This window comes from Oncorhynchus mykiss, chromosome 10, assembly GCF_013265735.2.
Source record: "Oncorhynchus mykiss isolate Arlee chromosome 10, USDA_OmykA_1.1, whole genome shotgun sequence".
In the NCBI taxonomy this organism is placed as follows: domain Eukaryota; kingdom Metazoa; phylum Chordata; class Actinopteri; order Salmoniformes; family Salmonidae; genus Oncorhynchus; species Oncorhynchus mykiss.
The window spans coordinates 59,676,479-59,697,102 of NC_048574.1; the positions used below are offsets into that span (position 1 = coordinate 59,676,479).

The 20,624-nt window shown below is 45.8% G+C and overlaps 1 protein-coding gene across 5 annotated transcripts in view; it reads left to right on the forward strand.

The window, feature by feature from the left end:
* Positions 1-20,597, forward strand: part of LOC110534405 (pericentriolar material 1 protein) — a 37,466-nt gene extending 16,869 nt beyond the window's left edge. The window contains exons 14-40 of one of the 5 annotated variants that reach the window (XM_036933514.1): positions 2,121-2,257; positions 2,447-2,576; positions 2,773-2,952; positions 3,211-3,395; positions 3,565-3,765; positions 4,715-4,994; positions 5,856-6,001; positions 6,587-6,813; positions 7,917-8,088; positions 10,166-10,485; positions 10,829-10,993; positions 11,150-11,206; positions 11,800-11,972; positions 12,246-12,374; positions 13,164-13,299; positions 13,467-13,619; positions 14,049-14,152; positions 14,542-14,676; positions 17,068-17,301; positions 17,443-17,499; positions 17,904-18,006; positions 18,302-18,447; positions 18,525-18,585; positions 18,888-19,090; positions 19,271-19,363; positions 19,490-19,613; positions 19,844-20,597. In XM_036933514.1, the coding sequence (XP_036789409.1) occupies positions 2,121-2,257; positions 2,447-2,576; positions 2,773-2,952; positions 3,211-3,395; positions 3,565-3,765; positions 4,715-4,994; positions 5,856-6,001; positions 6,587-6,813; positions 7,917-8,088; positions 10,166-10,485; positions 10,829-10,993; positions 11,150-11,206; positions 11,800-11,972; positions 12,246-12,374; positions 13,164-13,299; positions 13,467-13,619; positions 14,049-14,152; positions 14,542-14,676; positions 17,068-17,301; positions 17,443-17,499; positions 17,904-18,006; positions 18,302-18,447; positions 18,525-18,585; positions 18,888-19,090; positions 19,271-19,363; positions 19,490-19,613; positions 19,844-19,869 (4,077 nt within the window). In that variant the 3' untranslated portion in view covers positions 19,870-20,597. The remainder of the gene's footprint in view (positions 1-2,120; positions 2,258-2,446; positions 2,577-2,772; positions 2,953-3,210; positions 3,396-3,564; positions 3,766-4,714; positions 4,995-5,855; positions 6,002-6,586; positions 6,814-7,916; positions 8,089-10,165; positions 10,486-10,828; positions 10,994-11,149; positions 11,207-11,799; positions 11,973-12,245; positions 12,375-13,163; positions 13,300-13,466; positions 13,620-14,048; positions 14,153-14,541; positions 14,677-17,067; positions 17,302-17,442; positions 17,500-17,903; positions 18,007-18,301; positions 18,448-18,524; positions 18,586-18,887; positions 19,091-19,270; positions 19,364-19,489; positions 19,614-19,843) is intronic. The other 4 variants (XM_036933516.1, XM_036933515.1, XM_036933518.1 and 1 more) reach the window with 4 other exon arrangements.
* The last annotated feature ends 27 nt before the right edge of the window (positions 20,598-20,624 follow it).

The following is a 20,624-nucleotide window of genomic DNA, read 5'->3' on the forward strand; positions in this document are numbered from 1 at the left end:
GGAAGAATTTTCTATGGACAGATGATTCAAAAGTATAACTTTTTGGATGGCATGGGTGCCGTGATACCTGGCGAAAACCAAACACTGCGTCATTGCATCACCAAGCATGGTGGTAGTGTGATGGTTTGGAGATGCTTTGCTGCCTCAGGACCTGGACTACTTGCCTTAATGGAAGGAACCATGAATTCTGCTCTATATCAGAATTCAACAGGGAACTGTCAGGCCATCTGTCTGTGAGCTGAAGCGCAGCTCGGTCATTCAGCGAGACAGTGAGCCAAAATACACAAGTCGACATGAAAATGTCTAAAAAGGTAGAGGTCGACCGATTATGATTTTTCAACGCCGATACCTTTATCTAATTATTGGAGGACCAAAAAAAGTCTTAACGATTAATCGGCCAATTTTTTATTTTATTTTTACATTTGATTTATTTGTAATAATGACAATTACAACAATACTGAATGAACACTTTAACTTAATATAATACATCAATAAAATCAACTTAACCTCAAATAAATAATGAAACATGTTCAATTTGGTTTAAATAATGCAAAAACAAAGTGTTGGAGAAGAAAGTGCAATATGTGCCATGTAAGAAAGCTGACGTTTAAGTTCCTTGCTCAGAACATGAGAACATATGAAAGCTGGTGGTTCCTTTTAACATGAGTCTTCAATATTCCCAGGTAAGAAGTTTTAGATTGTTATAGGAATTATAGGACTATTTCTTTCCATACCATTTGTATTTCATTAACCTTTGACTATTCGATGTTCTTATAGACACCTTTAGTATTGCCAGTGTAACAGTATAGCTTATACGTCCCTCTCCTTGCTCCTCCCTGGGCTCGAACCAGGAACACAACGACAACAGCCACCCTCGAAGCAGTGTTACCCATGCAGAGCAAGGGAAACAACCACCCCAAGTCTCAGAGCGAGTGACGTTTGAAACGCTATTAGCGTGCACCCCGCTAACTAGCTAGCCATTTCACATCGGTTACACCAACCTCATCTCGGGAGTTGATAGGCTTGAAGTCATAAACAGCGCAATGCTTGACGCACAACGAAGAGCTGCTGGCAAAACGCACGAAAGTGCTGTTTGAATGAATGCATATGAGCCTGCTGCTGCCTACCACCGCTCAGTCAGATACTTGTATGCTTGTATGCTCAGTCAGATTATGTGCAACGCAGGACATGCTAGATAAACTAGCAATATCATCAACCATGTGTAGTTAACTAGTGATTATGATTGGTTGATTGTTTTTTATAAGATAAGTTTAATGCTAGCTAGCAACTTACCTCGGCTTACTGCATTCGCGTAACAGGCAGTCAGTCTCCTTGTGGAGTGCAACGAGAGGCAGGGGGTTATAGTGTTGGACTAGTTAACTGTAAGGTTGCAAGCTTGGATCCCCGAGCTGACAAGGTGAATATCTGTTGTTCTGCTCCTGAACAAGGCAGTTAACCCACTGTTCCTAGGCCGTCATTGAAAATAAGAATGTGTTCTTAACTGACTCGCCTAGTTAAATAAAGTCCAGATCTAATCCCAATTGAGTTGATGTTGTGGCAGACAAGAAACGAGCAGTTCATCCTTGAAAACCCACAAATGTCATGGAGTTACAGCAGTTCTGCATGGAAGAGTGTTCCAAAATTCCTCCACAGCGATGTGAGCGACTGATCAACAACTACAGGAAACGTTTGGTTTGAGTCATTGCACAACCAGTTATTGAGTGAAGGGGGCAATACACATTTTCAAACGGGGGCTTTGGGTGTTGTGTAAGAATATAATTGTTGTTATTTGTTCACTCAGGTTCCTTTTATCTAATTATTAGGTTTTGGTTGAAGATCTGCTAACATTCAGTACACAAAAAAAAAAAAGCAGGGGGGGGCAAATACTTTTTCACAGCACGTGCGAGTAGGAACATATCAACACACACAAATAAGTCAATAATACAAAATAGACCATGGTACAGCATCTAAAATGACCATGGTGCAGTTGACTGGTCTAGACAGTTCAGAGTGGAAGAGGACCCTTTTACAGTCCAAGAAAATAAAGAGCTGGAATTTGAGCCGTTGAAGACGGGCAATGGCCTTACGGAATAGTAACCATGTGACTTTCTGTCTCCTAGAGTGACGATACAGACGCCGCCACGGCCAACGAGGACGAGGGCCTCCACCAGCAGCCCAACAACACCAGAGGTGCTGCTGCTGGGGCTCCTGGCTGCAGAGGAGGAGCCAGAGACCTCACCCTCACAGACAAAGCCAGGTTCGGAGACTCACTCACACCCATACGGAGCACTAACACACACCCGCGGTAGAAGCCGTTGTACCATCATAAGTGTATGAAAGTACCTCCGTCTATTTATATCGGAGTGAGTGCATTTCTGCCTTTAAGCGTGTGAGAATTACACCGCCGGTGATTCTGTTTGAATCTAAAATAAGTTGTGTGTCTCAGGGAGAAGCTGTATGAGGAGAAGCTTCGTCAGCAGCAGCAGGAGTTGCAGCAGCTTCACGAGGAACGCCAGCGGCTGATGGAGATCCAAGACCAGATCCAGGACCTGCAGTGGGCCTGCCCCGACCTGCAGGTAACACATACTGAGCACACCACTCTATTTCCTGATTGATTGTGTTGAAAGGCTTTGGTGTCAGAACTTGTTTCTGACATTTTAACCTTAGTGCTCTATATCGGGAATAGGGTGTTATTTGAGAGAGCCTCGCTCTTCCTCCTATCATTCTCTCGCATACACGCTCTACCTCTCCCTCCGATCTTCTCCTCTCCAGTCGTCAGTGTCCAGCAGCACAGTGAGTCAGCAGGCCCTGATGAGGAAGGTCCCGGCTGCAGCTTCCACCCCAGCCCCTCCCCCTGCTCCTGCTGCAGCCCCCAAAGCGAATGCTTCTCCTGCCGCCACGCTCAAACCCACAGCCCAGGCCGCCGCGAACGCCTCTGTCACCGACAACGAGGTGGGTTCTTGATTTGTTTCGATTTGACAGGGTCAGTTCACAGTAACGTCAAGGATCGTATGCACATCCCACGAACTCGATGGCTCGCCAAAATCATACAGACGACTTGCAAGGCAGTGCAAGGCTTTTCCTGAGGGTTAGCATGACCGAGTTAGCCATGGCTATGGCTGGATGTCAGGGAGCTGTATAGGAGTGTGAGTTATCATGCAGATGTAACCATGAAAATAACAGCGCTCATTTACCTTCATGTTTCCCCAGCAGCTGTGGTGTGAGATGCGGCGCCACCAGATCCTGCGGGAGGAGCTGCGCCAGCGGAGGAAGCACCTGGAGTCCCTGATGGCCGAGCACCAGAGGAGGAGCGGCCTCAGCGACTCCCCCTACAGGATGGAAGACCCCGAGGGTCACGCCGCCGCCGCCACGCAGCCACTCAGCAGGGACGAGAGGTGAGCGAAGACCCCCAAATAATCGGGTGAATTCCATGATATGTAGATATGAAAGCATGTGATGGCTAAAAAGCATCAATCTACTTCGATCTGATACCTCGTGAAGCGTTCTGAATGTATCGGTGTCGTCTCTGGGTTGGGCCTTAATTGACTTTGTTGCCCTCCTCAGGACCATGGCCACATGGGGCGGCTCCACCCCCTGTCAGCTGGACGAGGACGGCTACCCCTCTGAGTTGGGCGCTGAGGAAGAAGAGGAGGAGGAGGAGGATGAAGAAGAAGAAGACGGAGCAGAGTCCAGCTCCAGTGATGACCTGCATTGCTACTCCACTAGGAAGCAGAGATCCTACAGCAACAGGAAGACACTGGGCAGGTCTGTGAAAGAGGCATACAAGGAAACCCATTGTTTTTCAATTACGCATAAATATACAGGGCACAATAGTGTTAACCTCAAAGTCTATTTGATATCGAATTTTAGGAACCCTTTAGGTATAAAAAAACTATAATATACATCGACACATATTTAACCCTGTATTTTTTGGGGGCACAAAACTGCCTTTGTGCTTCCATGTGTTTGTAGGGGTTACCTTCAGATGAGTCACGGGACACTTGTGGGGGTCGTAGAGCAAAGTGGAGAACACCAACGCGTTCGGGAGTCATCTTTCCATCGCAATAGTTTGTAGGCCAAACCGTTCCGCTGCCACAGACGTTTTCGTGAGAAGACCAATTTCCGGGACGTCTCCTGGTCTGACTGACAACGCTGTGGCTCAGCCACCTTCCACCGCAGATGCGAAGGCCGACATGGGTGGATTGAGATGCAGCCCATGCAAACTGATATCACTAGCTTATACTGACTGATAAAAAATACAAATTACAAAATTGTTAATAAAATTTTTTTTTATTTTTTTTATTACGGGTTCGTTAATAGACTCTTAAGGATTAATCCATTGTAGTAGTGATATGAGGGGTTAGGGTTAACCTTAACCTAACTCCAGTCCAAGAGATACTGAGCCTTCAGGCTTTTGATCCACCCTGTAGGATTCTATAGATATATGGTTAAATACGGTATTCTACTGCCATTTACTTTTGTTCGTATTCTTATTTTTTACCGTTCCTTATTGTTGTCGAGAAGGAACCTGCAAGCATGCACTTCGTTGGACGATGTATACCATACGTAGCCCCCCGTACATAATACAAATAAAACTTGAATCTTGGCATCATGAAAGTTCTGTGGGGAAAATTGGCTCTTGCATTCACAGCAGCACCAACAACTCGCTGGACACCCAATAATACATCACTCTCTCTTCGTTCTTTTTCTCCAGCAACGTTCTGAAGCCGCCCCAACAATTCGCATCCGAAGCTAGTGGCCGTCCCTCTCCCCGTTCTCGAGGCAAACAACAGCAACAAGCCCATGGTGGCGTCAGCATCGGGGGTGCGAGGCGCCAGGAGAACCTACGCTGGGCGGCCGAGCTGTCCTTCCAGGAGGGTTCTGGCCCTGGGTCTGGGTTGGCATCACGCCACTGGCAGGAGCAGGTGGGCACACTACAGAGGCAGCTGGACTTCAGCACCAGCATGTGTCAGACCCTACTGCAGGATCAGCAGGTTGGTATAGCAGTTGGCTCACACTTCAGTCACCTCACACCAATACGTAGGCTTATCTCAAACGTTTGACATGGTTGAGCTTGTCAGGTACGAGGCTAGCTGGCATGAGGAGTTTGCACCATTTTTGTTCTTTGTACCATCCGAGCTAAATTAAGTACCTCAAGTATTTTTAAATGTTTGGAGTACACATCCGATCCAGGTCTGAATTCTCTCTTACCAAATGAGGTACTTGAGGTTCGTTTAGCTTGCCTGGCACGTGGAGTTTGTTTCCATTTTACATAACCCAGCTAAGCCAAAAGAAAGTACACCAGGTATTTCAAATATTCTGGATATGATGTATTCGCCCCCTGGTCTGTTTCACCTGACCCTATAGAGAAGGTAGCAGCAATGTTTGGCATTTCTGCTCACTTTCCTTTCTGTTCAATGTCTATTACGTTTTCATAAAGTAAGTTAATAAAGAAAATGTATTACTCACGCCAGTCTTGTGTTAGAGGTGCCTAAATGGATTTTCTCCACGTTGTCATTGATATAGCACGGTGGCGGTGACACTTATTAACCTATAGGACATGGTGTTGAATTTATTCAGCGTGTGTCGTCCTGATGGAAATGCCAACGCTGCTATTCCTTTGTAGAAATCAGCCGTTGGCTTGAGTTCCTATTTGACTGGGTGTCAGAACTTGTATGTGGAAACCAACTGACGGACAGGTTCATGAATACCATTCTGTTCTCCCTCTTTCTCCTGCCCTTCTCTCTCTGTCTCTTCAAACTAACTTTCCCTCTCCACACACACACACACACACATACACACACACATTCTTTCTACATCCTCTCACTCTTCTACCCGTTTCCCCCCCCCTCCAGACGTTGTCCTACATGCTCCAGACCCTTCTGACAGGACCGCACAACGCGCTGCCCAACAACCTGTCCTCCCCCCAGGTTCACCTGGTCATGCACCAGCTCAGCCAGTGTTATACACAGCTGGCCTGGCAGCAGAACAACGTCGAAAGGTAGACCGAACACACCGCTACCGACCCCCAAAAAATAGACTAGAAAAACGTATTCTATTGGTTTATTTACATTTTTGTCATCTAGCAAACGCTCTTATCCAAAGCGACTTACAGTAGTGAGTGCATACTTTTTCGTACTGGTCCTCCATGGGGATCGAACCCACAACTCAGGCACTACAAGCGCCATGCTATACCAACTGAGCCACACGGGACCCATTTGACACAGATGATGTACAACAAACATTGCACCATATTTTAGCAATATACTGCAGCTAATTCTCATCTGAAGTCCACAGAAATGTTACTAATATGTTAATGTCACTGGCTGAATGTACTGCATGAGGGATATTATCAGCGTCTGTTTTCCAGACCTTACAATTCAGTTTATGAACATTTTATTTATTGCAGCTTTGGTTTGTTAGGTTCACACGCATGTCATGTCTACGTTAATGTATAGTTCTGAATGCATAGTCAATTAACCGTGATTGGCTATCTGCAGTATATGTGAACATAACATCAGGCTTAAACATGACTTGTGAATACATGAATGTGATTTAGGTTTGCCTGTATCCTGTTTGTCCCCAGACTGAAACTGGTGCTGAGCGACCTGCTCCGTCAACAACAGCAGCAGCTGTCTTCGTCTTCAGGTCAGCAGCCCCAGAACCAGGGCTCCACGTCCCGGGACTCCGGCAGTGCCTGTCCCCCCCTCTCCCCCACCAGCCTCTTTCTCCCCTTCACCACCTCCATGCAACCCTCTGTCAACCAGGCCCTCAACCTGCCTCCCGGCCTGGCTGGATTCTCGCCCTTCTCCGGTATGCCTTCCAACACCCCTTCAAACTTCCATCCTTCAATCCCATGTTTTTAGATCCTTCCTCGATGTTATGAAGTATCTGTTTTTGTATGAGTGACAGTTTTCTCAAAGGAATGTAAAATCCAAGAGGATACCCCGACTATACCGAACATACACCCCCCCCCCTGTCAGAACAGCCTGAATTTGTCAGGGCATGGACTCTCTAAGGTGTTGAAAGCACTCCACAGGGATGCTGGCCCATGTTGACTCCAATGCTTCCCACAGTTGTCAAGTTGGCTGGATGTCCTTTTGGGTGGTGGACCATTTTTTGATACACACTGGAAACTGTTGAGCGTGTGAACCCCAGCAGCGTTGCAGTTCTTGACACAAATCGGTGTGCTTGGCTCCTACTACCATACCCCGTTCAAAGGCACTTAAATTCTTGCCCATTCACCCTCTGAATGGCACACATACAAAATACATGTCTCAAGGTTTAACCTGTCTCCTCATAGCTTTCACCTGATCAGTCTGTCATGGAAAGAGCAGGTGTTCTAAATGTTTTGTGTAGTTAGTGTTCAAATGTTTATTTCTGGGACTGGGTGTGCAAAAATGTATCAATTGCTTTTGTAATAATGTCGTAGAAGGCAGTCTTCTACAAATACCTGTCACCTTGACCCAGTTCATTTCAGAGGTTAGCTTTAGAAATTGAGAAGCTCTGGCACAGAGGGCATACTGGAATACTAGGACAAATTCCTGATTTGATACACTTGTAATAAAGTTGTTTCCAGATCACAATATACACAGTTTGATGTTTGTAAGTCTTGTCCAGGAGGCAGAACTGAGCTATTTTATTTTTTAATAGATTTTTCCCCCCTTAAATAAGCCAGTCAAAATGGTCTATATTGTAAAAATTCACAAGAGCTTTTTGGTCTTAATTTAAGGTTAGGCATTAGGGATAGCAGTTGGGGCTAGGTTTAAAATGAGATTTTATGACTTTGGTCACTAGCTGGCAGAGCCGCACTCTGTAGATTTGCCTCCAGAACCAGATTCATAATGGAAAAACCGCTAACCTGCACAATATACCTCAACATGTGTGCTCACTTCATTTCTTTCTCTCCTCCACAGGGTTTAACTTCAACCCCCTGTTCCCTTCTGCTATGGGTGAGTTCCTTCAGAGTGCTGGTGGCCAAGCCAGCCCAGACAACCAACAGCAGCAGCAGCTGGATCCCAACACCTCAGAGTACTTGAGCTTCCCCCCGCCCCTACAACGCTCCCCACTCAACACTGTAGACAAAAGGTGTGCCTAGTAATGGGAGGAAAAAATCCATAGTTGCATGTCGTGATATTATTTTTGGACAATAATATCATCGTTTGACTCCCAAGTATCGATTTTGTAAAATCGATGTAGGTTGCGTTAGCTAGCGCTAGTCGGCTGTACATGTGCCCAAAACTCCAGTATTTTTCATGTTCTGTCTTTTTTTTAAAGTAGTTAGCCAACATGTTTTCAGCACTTCTATTTCCCTGACTGATCAAAACGAGTTTTCTCATGCTCTCTCTTGTCCCTCTGTAGCAGGCATATAGTGAGCAATATGTTTGGAACATCAAATCGCAGTACATATCGTATTGGCACCTAAGTATCGTGATATCGTATCGTGATGTCCCTGGCAATTCCCAGCCCTAGTGTGTGTGTGTATGCAAAGAATGAAAGGCATACAGTGAGGGGAAAAACGTATTTGATCCCCTGCTGATTTTGTACGTTTGCCCACTGACAAAGAAATGATCAGCCTATCATTTTAATGGTAGGTTTATTTGAACAGTGAGAGACGGAACCACAAAAAAATCCAGAAAATATGTTATAAATTGATTTGCATTTTAATGAGGGAAATAAGTATTTGACCCCTCTGCAAAACATGACTTAGTACTTGGTGGCAAAACCCTTGTTGGCAATCAGAGGTCAGATGTTTCTTGTAGTTGGCCACCAGGTTTGCACACATCTCAGGAGGGGTTTAGTCCCACTCCCCTGCAGATCTTCTCCAAGTTATTAAGGTTTCGAGGCTGACGTTTGGCAACTCAAACCTTTAGGTCCCTCCACAGATTTTCTATGGGATTAAGGTCTGGAGACTGACTGGCTAGGCCACTCCAGGACCTTAATGTGCTTCTTCTTGAGCCACTCCTTTGTTGCCTTGGCCGTGTGCTTTGGGTCATTGTCATGCTGGAAGACCCATCCATGACCCATTTTCAATGCCCTGGCTGTGGGCAGGAGGTTCTCACCCAAGATTTGACGGTATATGGCCCTGTCCATTGTCCCTTTGATGCGGTGAAGTTGTCCTGTCCCCTTAGCAGTAAAACACTCCCTTAGCATAATGTTTCCACCTCCATGTTTGACGGTGGGGGTGGGGTTCTTGGGGTCATAGGCAGCATTCCTCCTCCTCCAAACACGGTGAGTTGAGTTGATGCCAAAGAGCTCCATGTTGGTCTCATCTGACCACAACACTTTCACCCAGTTGTCCTCTGAATCATTCAGATGTTCATTGGCAAACTTCAGACGGGCATGTATATGTGCTTTCTTGAGCAGTGGGACCTTGCGGGCGCTGCAGGATTTCAGTCCCTCACAGCGTAGTGTGTTACCATTTGTTTTTCCTTGGTGACTATGGTCCCAGCTGCCTTGAGATCATTGACAAGATCCTCCCGTGTAGTTCTGGGCTGATTCCTCACCGTTCTCATGATCATTGCAACTCCATGAGGTGAGATCTTGCATGGAGCCCCAGGCTGAGGGAGATTGACAGTTATTTTGTGTTTCTTCCATTTGCGAATAATCACACCAACTGTTGTCACCTTCTCACCAAGCTGCTTGGCGATGGTCTTATAGCCCAGTCCAGCCTTGTGTAGGTCTACAATCTTGTCCCTGACATCCTTGGAGAGCTATTTGGTCTTGGCCATGGTGGAGAGTTTGTAATCTGATTGATTGCTTCTGTGGACAGGTTTTTATACAGGTAACAAACTGAGATTAGGAGCACTCCCTTTAAGACTGTGCTCCTAATCTCAGCTCGTTGACTGTATAAAAGACACCTGGGAGCCAGAAATCTTTCTGATTGAGAGGGGGTCAAATACTTATTTCCCTCATTAAAATGCAAATCAATTTATAACATTTTTGACATGCGTTTCTCTGGATTTTTTTGTTCTGTCTTTCACTGTTCAAATAAACCTACCATTAAAATTATAGACTGATCATTTCTTTGTCAGTGGGCAAATGTACAAAATCAGCAGGGGATCAAATACTTTTTTAGCCTCAATGTACTTCATTACTACTTAGTTCTATACTTAAATCCTTCATTAGTCCAACCTTCTTTCTCTGTCTGTATCCATCCCACCAGGCCCCAGAAGCAGAATGAAGGAAGCAGCAGTCGTGGCCATGAATCTGGCTGGCTCAACGTCTCCCAGCCGCCAGATCCTATCAACGAATCCCCCTCCCCTCTACCCTATAGAGGGGCTAACATCCCCCGGCCCCAGGCCTTCGACCAGGCCTCCCAGGAGAGCTTCAGCAGCATGCCGGACCCGGCTGACCCCACCACCGTCACCAAGACCTTTAGGGCAGGACGTAAGGTCTCTGCCCAGGCCTGCCTGGCCTCCCGCGACAAGACGCCCAACTCCAAGAGGAGGACCCGGCGGGCCAAGGGACACCACAAGAACATGGGTACGGGGACAGTGTCGGGACATGCAGTGGTTTATATTGAGCGCTTTTTCTCGAACCTGACATTTTCCTTCCTCTCCAGCAGCTCAGTTAGGAAGGTCGGGAGGTAACTCGCTCCAACCACCACCACTGTGTAGCACCTGCCTGTTGATATATTTAAACCCTAAGAATAGATATTTGAAGACCTCTCAATATTTAGGAGATGAGCTGAAATGGTATTGCTCAAGGCGACTTGGTCAACGCTATCTATGCAATAGACGAATGCAGAAAGTTTAAATGTTTTTCACACATTCTCCCCTCGATTTGTTTTGAATGTTTCTCTTTCCTTGCATGTGTGTATCTCCAGTAGTGGAGAGTGACAGCGTGTCCAGCACGGCCGACTTTGTCCAGGAGAGGGCGCCGCAGCCCCATCGTCAGCGGGATCAGAACCAGAGCCTGCTGGACAAACTGACCCAGGAGAAACTGGACAGCAAGACCAAGACCGGCAACAAGCCCAACGACCTCTCCTCCGGTACAAAACCTTGACCGATCACACCACACCTTGTCCACTCACATCTTTAGTTTAATTATCATTTTTTTTATTTGGTTTATGTCCTCACCTCTTCGTAATGTGACCACATTTTACATTTATTTATGTCGTCACTTTATTTGTTGATTTTCCTCACAGCGTATGCTTGGAGAACACCTTTCCTTTCTAACAGAATTGCATGCACTGAAGTGCCAGGTAAACTCACTCCTAGCACACAGCTAAGCACCAGCTAACACTGATTGTCACTGATTGAAGTTCAGAGTTTTTTTTTTTAACAACTTTTGTTTAATATCGGTCTTACAAGCACCTCATGAGTGTACTACAGTTAAACTTTTAACGGACTCAAACTAGATCCCAACCTTTGTAACCTTGGAATCTCTGGCTTGATCTAATATACTTGGCATTCTAATTGGCTTTAAAATATATAGATATTTTTTAATGCAATTGCTTTTTCTTTCACATTTAAGAACATATAACCTGAAATCTGGTACAATGTATTGGATTGTACAGTATCATTGCCTTTGATTAAAGCCGTACATTGCTCTTAGAGAACTACTCGGTGTGCAGGCTTTTTCTTCAACCCTACTCTTGACACATCTGATTCAGCTAATCAAGGTCCTGATGAAGGTATGTTTCAGCAGGGCTGGAGCTAAAGCCTGCAACGCCACCGCTTCACTACTGGATGGAAACCTGAGATTATATCCCCAATAGACTGCCACATATGACTGCTTCTTATTATTTGCGACAACATCTTCTAGAGTGTCTGTCTTGCGGTTTAACACCTCCAGGTGCCAGCAGTGACTTCTCCCTGTTCGAGGCCCTTAGGGAGACCATCTACTCAGAGGTGGCCACACTCATCTCCCAGAACGAGTCGCGGCCCCACTTCCTCATCGAGCTCTTCCACGAGCTGCAGCTGCTCAACACCGACTACCTGCGCCAGAGGGCACTCTACTCTCTACAGGTGAACACGTCTGAGAATCTTGTGCTGATCCTGGACCAGCACTCCTACTCTGAGACTGTAAATAGTATTTCATACAATATATGGGTGAACCTCATAGGAATGGATACAAGCCACAAGAAGCTGCTGATAAAGATCTGAGGGGTTGAAATGTTGTCGATAAATTACGTAGGAGTGTCGAGTGTTTATTTTTTTCTCATAATGTACAGCTCCTTGTAACCTTCCTTGCTGTTGGATTCTCATGTTTAACCATGTCTCTCTGCTGTTGACCACTAGGACATAGTGACCAGGCACTTGACGGACAAGAGTGCGGCCGGGGACCAGGCCTCCCTGGGTCCCGTGGCCTGGGCGGCCGGCTCCCAGTCAGAGCTCACCCCAAGTGAGAGCCTGGCCACCAGCGACGGGGTGAGACAGATGGATATACGCACACAGGCATATATACACACACACACACCTGCTGCCTCATTAAATCACTTGGCTGTCATATCTCCCACTCCCTCCTTTCTCTTTTCAAATTTTCCCCAGCTCTCTTTTCTCTAGCTCGCTCTCTCCCATAGCTTATTCTCGACACCTCTCACTTTCTCTCAACATCTCTCGCTCTCTCCAGCCATCCATCTTAAACACTCTGCCCATCTATTTCTCTCTCTATACCTCTCTCTCTCTCTCTTACCTCTTTTGTTCTCCACCCCCCCACTCTCGTCTTTGATATCCAGTGTTCCAGTTGTCAGAAAGGCTGTGCCTTGCAGCCCATCCGTCAATCTGAGCGAAGCGTTGCAGTTGCTGCCTGCCGGACAGATTAGATGTGTGGCTGTGCAGGTCTTTGTTCTAGCCCAGGTCCCCGGAGGTTTTGCTAAATTAGAACCATCCCTTTTGTAAAGCACTCCTTTGTTCCCCAGTGATGGATGAGATGCCCGATTCCCCATGTTAGGAGAAAAGGATACAAGGGAAGATGCTCTGCCCATTGTTTTTAGTCTATTGCATCCCTCACTGATTTCACGAGAGAGAACAGGCGCAAAATACGTCAAGGGAGTTTAGCAGAGCTGTCTCTGAAATGAATCAGTTCCCCCTCATTCGAGACAATGATGGATGATGATGGTTCTCATTTTGGAAATGGTCTTTTTTCCCCCCTTTTCTCTAAATCGTGTTTGTGGTTGAGTAGTGTAACTGAATTCCCTTTTTACCTCTGTCTCTCAGGACGTGTCGGAGAAGAATATCCGGGTCATCAAGCATCACAACCCGAGTAAGAGGCGGAATGACGCAGAATCGGTGGACAACGAGAGCACCCTGTCCACCACCTCCAACCTGGAGCCGTTCGCTAACGACGACTTAGGTAAAAATAATAATAATGCGCAATCAAAAATGCACATTGCTCTAATATACAGCACATTAGGTCAAAGGACAACTTTAGCTTGTGGTAACTTTACGTGAATGTATTATCCCTCATTGCTCTTCTAATATCCTTCTCTTGCTCTCTCCTGCCCCTTGCTGTGCTGCCAGGTAACACAGTGATCCACTTAGACAAGGCTCTCGCCAGGATGAGGGAGTATGAGCGCATGAAGCTCAAGGCTGAGCTTAGTCCCAACACCACTGCTGCTACTGCCTCTGAGGCCTCTGCTAACTCTTCTGCTAGCGCTGCTCAGCTGCTGGAAGGTACACATCTCTTGGCGGCTCTCTCCCTCTCTATCGGCGGCTCTCTCGCTCTCTCTCGGCGGTGCCGGCACGTTCGATTCGAGAGACGTCGACCTCGCTCTCGTCGAGAGACGTCGACCTCGCTCTCGTCGAGAGACGTCGACCTCGCTCTCGTCGAGAGACGTCGACCTCGCTCTCGTCGAGAGACGTCGACCTCGCTCTCCGATCTTGTGGTCGGAGGGTGTGAGCACTCCCACTAGTGGTTCCAAGTGCAAAGCACTTTGGCTGTCTGCAGTCTCATGTAGAGCCTGTGAATTGTGCCATCTCACCCTCTTAGTAAAGAAAAATGGGACGTGGCAATGGTGTGCTGAGCTGTTTAGTTTTCTCTTGATGCCAGCTTACAAAACGCACACCTCAGATGGGAGATAATAAGTGTGCATGTGTGTAAAGGTGCAGGAGTCTGGTCAGGTGACGTCCACTGTCCCCAGATCGACACCCAGCAGCTGGATCGACAGATTAAGGCCATCATGACTGAAGTCATCCCCTTCCTCAAGGTAGGACACTCAATACTCTATAGTGGTCTCCCTTTTGTCTCCTCTCCATTTATACTAGGGGTGGTCAATCCTTATCCTGGAAAGCTACTGGTCTGGATGTGCAGGCTTTTGTTCCATAATTATTCTACATTTGGAGTGAGAGTCACAATATTCTTATGTTATGTCTTGTGTGACTTGAGCAATGATTCACATTATGTTCTAGGAACAGATATTTTCACGCTTGGCAATGTTAAAAGCCCTTGTTTCTGCCTTAGCCAACCTGTTGATGTCCCAACAAACAATTTGACAAAGCTAGCATGCTTGAATCCAGCAGCAAAGTGGTACCCAGGCTAGCAATGTAATATGTTGTTAAAGGCAAAGCCCTGAAAGAGGTTGTTGTGGTCTGTCAGGAGCACATGGACGAGGTGTGTTCCTACCAGCTGCTGACGTCGGTGCGGCGCATGGTGCTCACCCTCACCCAGCAGAACGACGAGAGCAAGGAGTTTGTACGCTTCTTCCACCGACAGCTGGGAGGCATACTGCAGGTATGATAAGCATTTTTTTCCCACCTTTATTTAACCAGGTAGGCTAGTTGAGGACAAGTTCTCATTTACAACTGCGACCTGGCCAAGATGAAGCATAGCAGTGTGAACAGACAACAACAAAGAGTTACACATGGAGTAAACAATAAACAAGTCAATAACACAGTAGGAAAAAAAAGTCTATATACATTGTGTGCAAAAGGCATGAGGTAGGCAATAAATAGGCCATAGGAGCGAATAATTACAATTTAGCAGATTAACACTGGAGTGATAAATTATCAGATGATCATGTGCAAGTAGAGATACTGGTGTGCAAAGGAGCAGAAAAGTAAATAAATAAAAACAGTATGGGGATGAAGTAGGTAAATTGGGTGGGCTATTTACAGATGGACTATGTACAGCTGCAGCGTTATGATATTATAGCAAAGTTAGGGAGAGGTTTTCCCCATTGCGACTCTCAAACCTCAGATTAGTCTGGTAACTGTTTATTTTGGTAGAATAAGAGCTGAAAACGTCCACTCGAACAAGTTAACAAAGTGCTAACTAACGTGTGTGTGTGTGTGTGTGTAATATACACTGCTCAAAAAATAAAGGGAACACTTAAACAACACAATATAACTCCAAGTCAATCACACTTCTGTGAAATCAAACTGTCCACTAAGGAAGCAACACTGATTGACAATAAATTTCACATGCTGTTGTGCAAATGGAATAGACAACAGGTGGAAATTATAGGCAATTAGCAAGACACCCCCCAATAAAGGAGTGGTTCTGCAGGTGGTGACCACAGACCACTTCTCAGTTCCTATGCTTCCTGGCTGATGTTTTGGTCACTTTTGAATGCTGGCGGTGCTTTCACTCTAGTGGTAGCATGAGACTGAGTCTACAACCCACACAAGTGGCTCAGGTAGTGCAGCTCATCCAGGATGGAACATCAATGCGAGCTGTGGCAAGAAGGTTTGCTGTGTCTGTCAGCGTAGTGTCCAGAGCATGGAGGCGCTACCAGGAGACAGGCCAGTACATCAGGAGACGTGGAGGAGGCCGTAGGAGGGCAACAACCCAGCAGCAGGACCGCTACCTCCGCCTTTGTGCAAGGAGGAGCACTGCCAGAGCCCTGCAAAATGACCTCCAGCGGGCCACAAATGTGCATGTCTGCTCAAACGGTCAGAAACAGACTCCATGAGGGTGGTATGAGGGCCCGACGTCCACAGGTGGGGGTTGTGCTTACAGCCCAACACCGGGCAGGACGTTTGGCATTTGCCAGAGAACACCAAGATTGGCAAATTCGCCACTGGCGCCCTGTGCTCTTCACAGATGAAAGCAGGTTCACACTGAGCATGTGACAGAGTCTGGAGACGCCGTGGAGAACGTTCTGCTGCCTGCAACATCCTCCAGCATGACCGGTGTGGCGGTAGGTCAGTCATGGTGTGAGGTGGCATTTCTTTGGGGGGCCGCACAGCCCTCCATGTGCTCGCCAGAGGTAGCCTGACTGCCATTAGGTACCGAGATGAGATCCTCAGACCCCTTGTGAGACCATATGCTTGTGCGGTTGGCCGTGGGTTCCTCCTAATGCAAGACAATGCTAGAGCTCATGTGGCTGCAGTGTGTCAGCAGTTCCTGCAAGAGGAATGCATTGATGCTATGGACTGGCCCGCCCGTTCCCCAGACCTGAATCCAATTGAGCACATCTGGGACATCATGTCTTGCTCCATCCACCAACGCCACGTTGCACCACAGACTGTCCAGGAGTTGGCGGATGCTTTAGTCCAGGTCTGGTATGAGATCTCTCAGGAGACCATCCGCCTCCTCATCAGGAGCATGCCCAGGCGTTGTAGGGAGGTCATACAGGCACGTGGAGGCCACACACACACTACTGAGCCTCATTTTGACTTGTTTTAAGGACATTACATCAAAGTTGGATCAGCCTGTAGTGTGGTTTTCCACTTTAATTTTGAGTGACTCCAAATCCAGACCTCCATGGGTTGATACATTTGATTTCCATTGATCATTTTTGTGATAATTCAACTATGTAAAGAAAAAAGTATTTAATAAGAACATTTCATTCACTCAGATCTAGATGTGTTATTTTAGTGTTCCCTTTATTTTTTTGAGCAGTATATATTATCCAGAAATATTGGTTCAGCCATTTTAAAATTAGTATCAGCAAAGATTTGTATAACTAAACAAAGATAGGCTGTGGTCTGTCGTTTCCAATGGGAACAAATGAGACATAGTGGTCTGAACAAGCAAGGCTGGGGGCAGAGCCAAGCCACACAGTTGTATCGGTGTGCAGCGTTCTTAGATTTTCTCAACACCTATATTGTCTATTATCTAGTGCTGTTTTAGCTTAACGTTATTGTCAAAATTGAGCCCGAAGTTTCTCCCTCCCCTCAGGACTCTCTGAGTAAGTTTGTAGGACGTACTCTAAAGGACTGTGGCGAGGACCTGCTGGTGGAGATCTCTGAAATCCTGTTTAACGAGCTGGCCTTCTTCAGACTCATGCAGGACCTGGACAGCAACAGCAGTAGTACTGCTACTAATAAAGCTAACTCCCAAGCCAGACACAAGAACCACAGGAGACAATCCCCTAATAATAACCAAGTCAAGCGTGAACACAGGAATAATGAGGTAGGTGGGGGGGATAGGGGTGAGTGTGTTTTCTTATTGGATTTGTGTGTGTGTGTGTGTGTGTGTGTGTGTGTGTGTGTGATTCGATCTGACTAAATAAGGGAATCAATTTCAAGACTGAACATTTCCATCTACTTTCAGGAGAACAAGTCGCCGGCGGTCGAGAAGTCCTTTTCCCCAGTGTATCTTGAAGACAAAGTGAGGAAATCAACATTCAACATCTGATTTTCTAGTGTGGTTTCAAGCCAGATCTCTCTTTTTAGACTACACATCGTGTAGCACAGGGGTGTCAAACTCATCAAATGTTATATTTCTTTGTTGTCAAACTTAGCAAAAAAATATACGTTTTTGGCATTTTCGACCCTCCCTAAATGTGTAGCTTTAATTTCAGTGATTATTAGCTGGACACTGTATGAATGTAGGTCCATTATAATTTTACAGTTTCAATTTGGTTTAGTCATTTGAAAGTATATTTTGTTTGTTTTCTACCACCAAAAATGTTTAATAAAAAAAAGGTCATTTGACACCCCTAGTGTAGTCTAAAGGTTGGGGTTAAGGATAGTGTAAATGTCTTTAACTATACATCTCACTCTGTGTGACAGGATGAAGACGAGACAGAGCAGAAAGAGACCAAGAGGAAGGACAGCAGGAGCAGCGAGACCTCTGAGATGGAGGACGATGGAGAGAGTCTGCCTCTCTCTATTAGTGAGTGAACACTACAATACGAGAAGCCACAATTAGCCTAAACGCTTCTCTGCAAAGTGAGTTAGTTCAACCACAGCAAACATTGCTAGTGACCGTAACTACTAGAGGAAGCTTGTGATCGACTGTTCTGCAGGTTCACAATGGAGGATTTGTTGTGAATCTTTCTGGTCAAATCGTTACAACTCCCGCCAATCTATTTCCAACCAAGTAAACCCCTACTAGGATTTATGACGAGTGCCACACCCTAGACTAGTCATGTCCCAGTGCTTAACCCTTCATGGTTGTTCTTTGCCAGGTCTGTCCAAGGCGGAGACCCAGGCCCTGACAAACTACGGCAGTGGGGAGGATGAGAACGAGGTGGAGGAGATGGAGGAGTTTGAAGCTGAGCCCCAGGACGTACAGACCTCCCTGCAAGCTAGCAATGACGGAGTTGAGCAACTGGTTAGGACACGTGCCCACACACACTCAGTACACACACTTCCACTAGACTCTAGTTACCATCTTCTCCTGTATTTCAGGGAGCAGCAAATGGAAACCGAGAGACAAAGTCAGACCAAGAAAGCTCTGAGAGTAACGATGGTAAGAACACTCACTGTTGTGTTTTCTGTCTTTTTAGTTTTTAGTCAACCACAATACTACCTGTTTTTCTTTTCATCTACCTTTTGCTGTGTACATAGTCCACATTTTGATAAATGGCTGTCGGATGTTTTCATTATAGCAATGTTTGGTCTGATGGATGCCTGTGTTTTCAGCCCCTCTGATTCTCAATTAACCCCATTCCCCCCCTCCCCTATCATTTGTCTCTCCCTTCCTCCTTTTTCCCTCACCTTCTCCTCTCCATCCTAAACTTTCCTGCTTGCTTATCCTCCCGCCCCGCCCAGTCAAGAGCAGTAAGTCTGAGTCCATCGAGGTGGTGGACTCCCCAGAGGAAGAGGGGGAGGGTGTGGAGCACAGGAGGCCAGAGGGGGAGAGCCAGGGAGGTGTGGCCTCAGCCACCACCAACTACCAGGAGGGCTCCCACTCCCAGGGCTCAAACAGCAGCAGCAGCCCTGACACAGAGTCACCTGTCATGGTCAACATAGATGTAAGACCACTACACAGGCCTATGGTCCTTTTTTTAAACTACAAAAATCTATTTAAAAAGTTGATTGATTTTATTTATATATATTTATTTATTTTTTAAATGTGTATTCCAATGTCTTTATTACATTTCCAATTCTTTATCATTTATATACTTTCTAATGCTTTCATTTAATTCATGCAGGAGGTGGGATCAGGGAACACGAGCCAGAAGTCCGACGAGGAAGACTTTGTCAAAGTGGAGGACTTACCCATGCAGCTCAGTGTCATATGTGAGGTGGGACAATACAGAATGACTCCATTTCCCCTGTTATCAATACGTCCACTTCCCTTTTTCCTCTTCTTACAAACTCTGATCATTGGTCTTGTGAAATCGAATAATCTGTGTGTGTGTGATGAACAGGAGGCGCTCCAGAAGAGGATAGTCGAGGAACAGCAGAATAATAATCTGTCTGCTGAGATCCTCAATGGGAACACTGACACACTGGCTGGACTAGTGGGCAATGGACACACACTCAAAGAACCAGGTAGGTACAGACCGTGCCTAGTGAAACGATTCACTGTCTGGCAGAGTTTTATGAAACCGGTAGAGTGCAACTTCTTAACAGAATGTCCAGGTAAATAAATGTATGTTGCAGAACTGATATTATTCTGTCATGTAAATGTTGGCTATATACTATTGTATCCATCTCCTGTGTTTGCGATCTCTCCAGGAAGAATGATTCTACTTTTTTTTTTCTCTTCATCTTTCTTACAGAAACCATAGGTGCACAAAGTGCATGAAAATAATCTTGTACGAACATTGTCGATTGACCACTACAGAATCATCCTAAAGATGTTCAGACTCCTATTTGTACTTAATGATTGATTTATTGGATGGCGAGACAATGTCATGACTTGCTAGTGACTGAGTGTCACTCGAAACGGTTAGAACAACTAAAACTGTAATGTAACCAACACTGTTTTTGTTTATTTCTACTCCCGAGGCTGTATCTATGAAGCACATCAGAGTAGGAGTGCTGAAGATCTAAGATCAGTTTGGTCTTTTAGATAATACATATTGAGTGTATGGACAAGTTGGACCTGATCCTAGATCAGCACCCCTACTCTGAGACGGTTGATACATACTGCCCCTGATTCCTGAATGTGTTCTATGATTTGTTTCTAATTTGGGGTTTTAGGACGGGGTTTCTCTCTTGATCAATGCTGCTGTTACAAGCCTCGTTTGAATCCTCTAAGTCTAGTAAACTTGTTAAATCACCTTAGTTCTGTTTTTTACAGATATGGAATCTGTTTGTCATTTTGAATTGTTTTATTTGTTCTGTCTTCTTGGCCTCGTTTAATTGTCTTGCTAGCTCCCATGCTTTTTTTTAAGCATCTGACCCTTTGAACTCAAACTACATTCAGCCTGCTGGTGAGGGGGGCTGTCGGTCATCTTTACATGTTACCTTTTTTGTTTCTTGGGGCAGTTTCCCACTGTATGTAGTTAAGAATAAAATGATTGAACTTTGCAAAGCGGTGGCTTGTCTTTGGGTTTA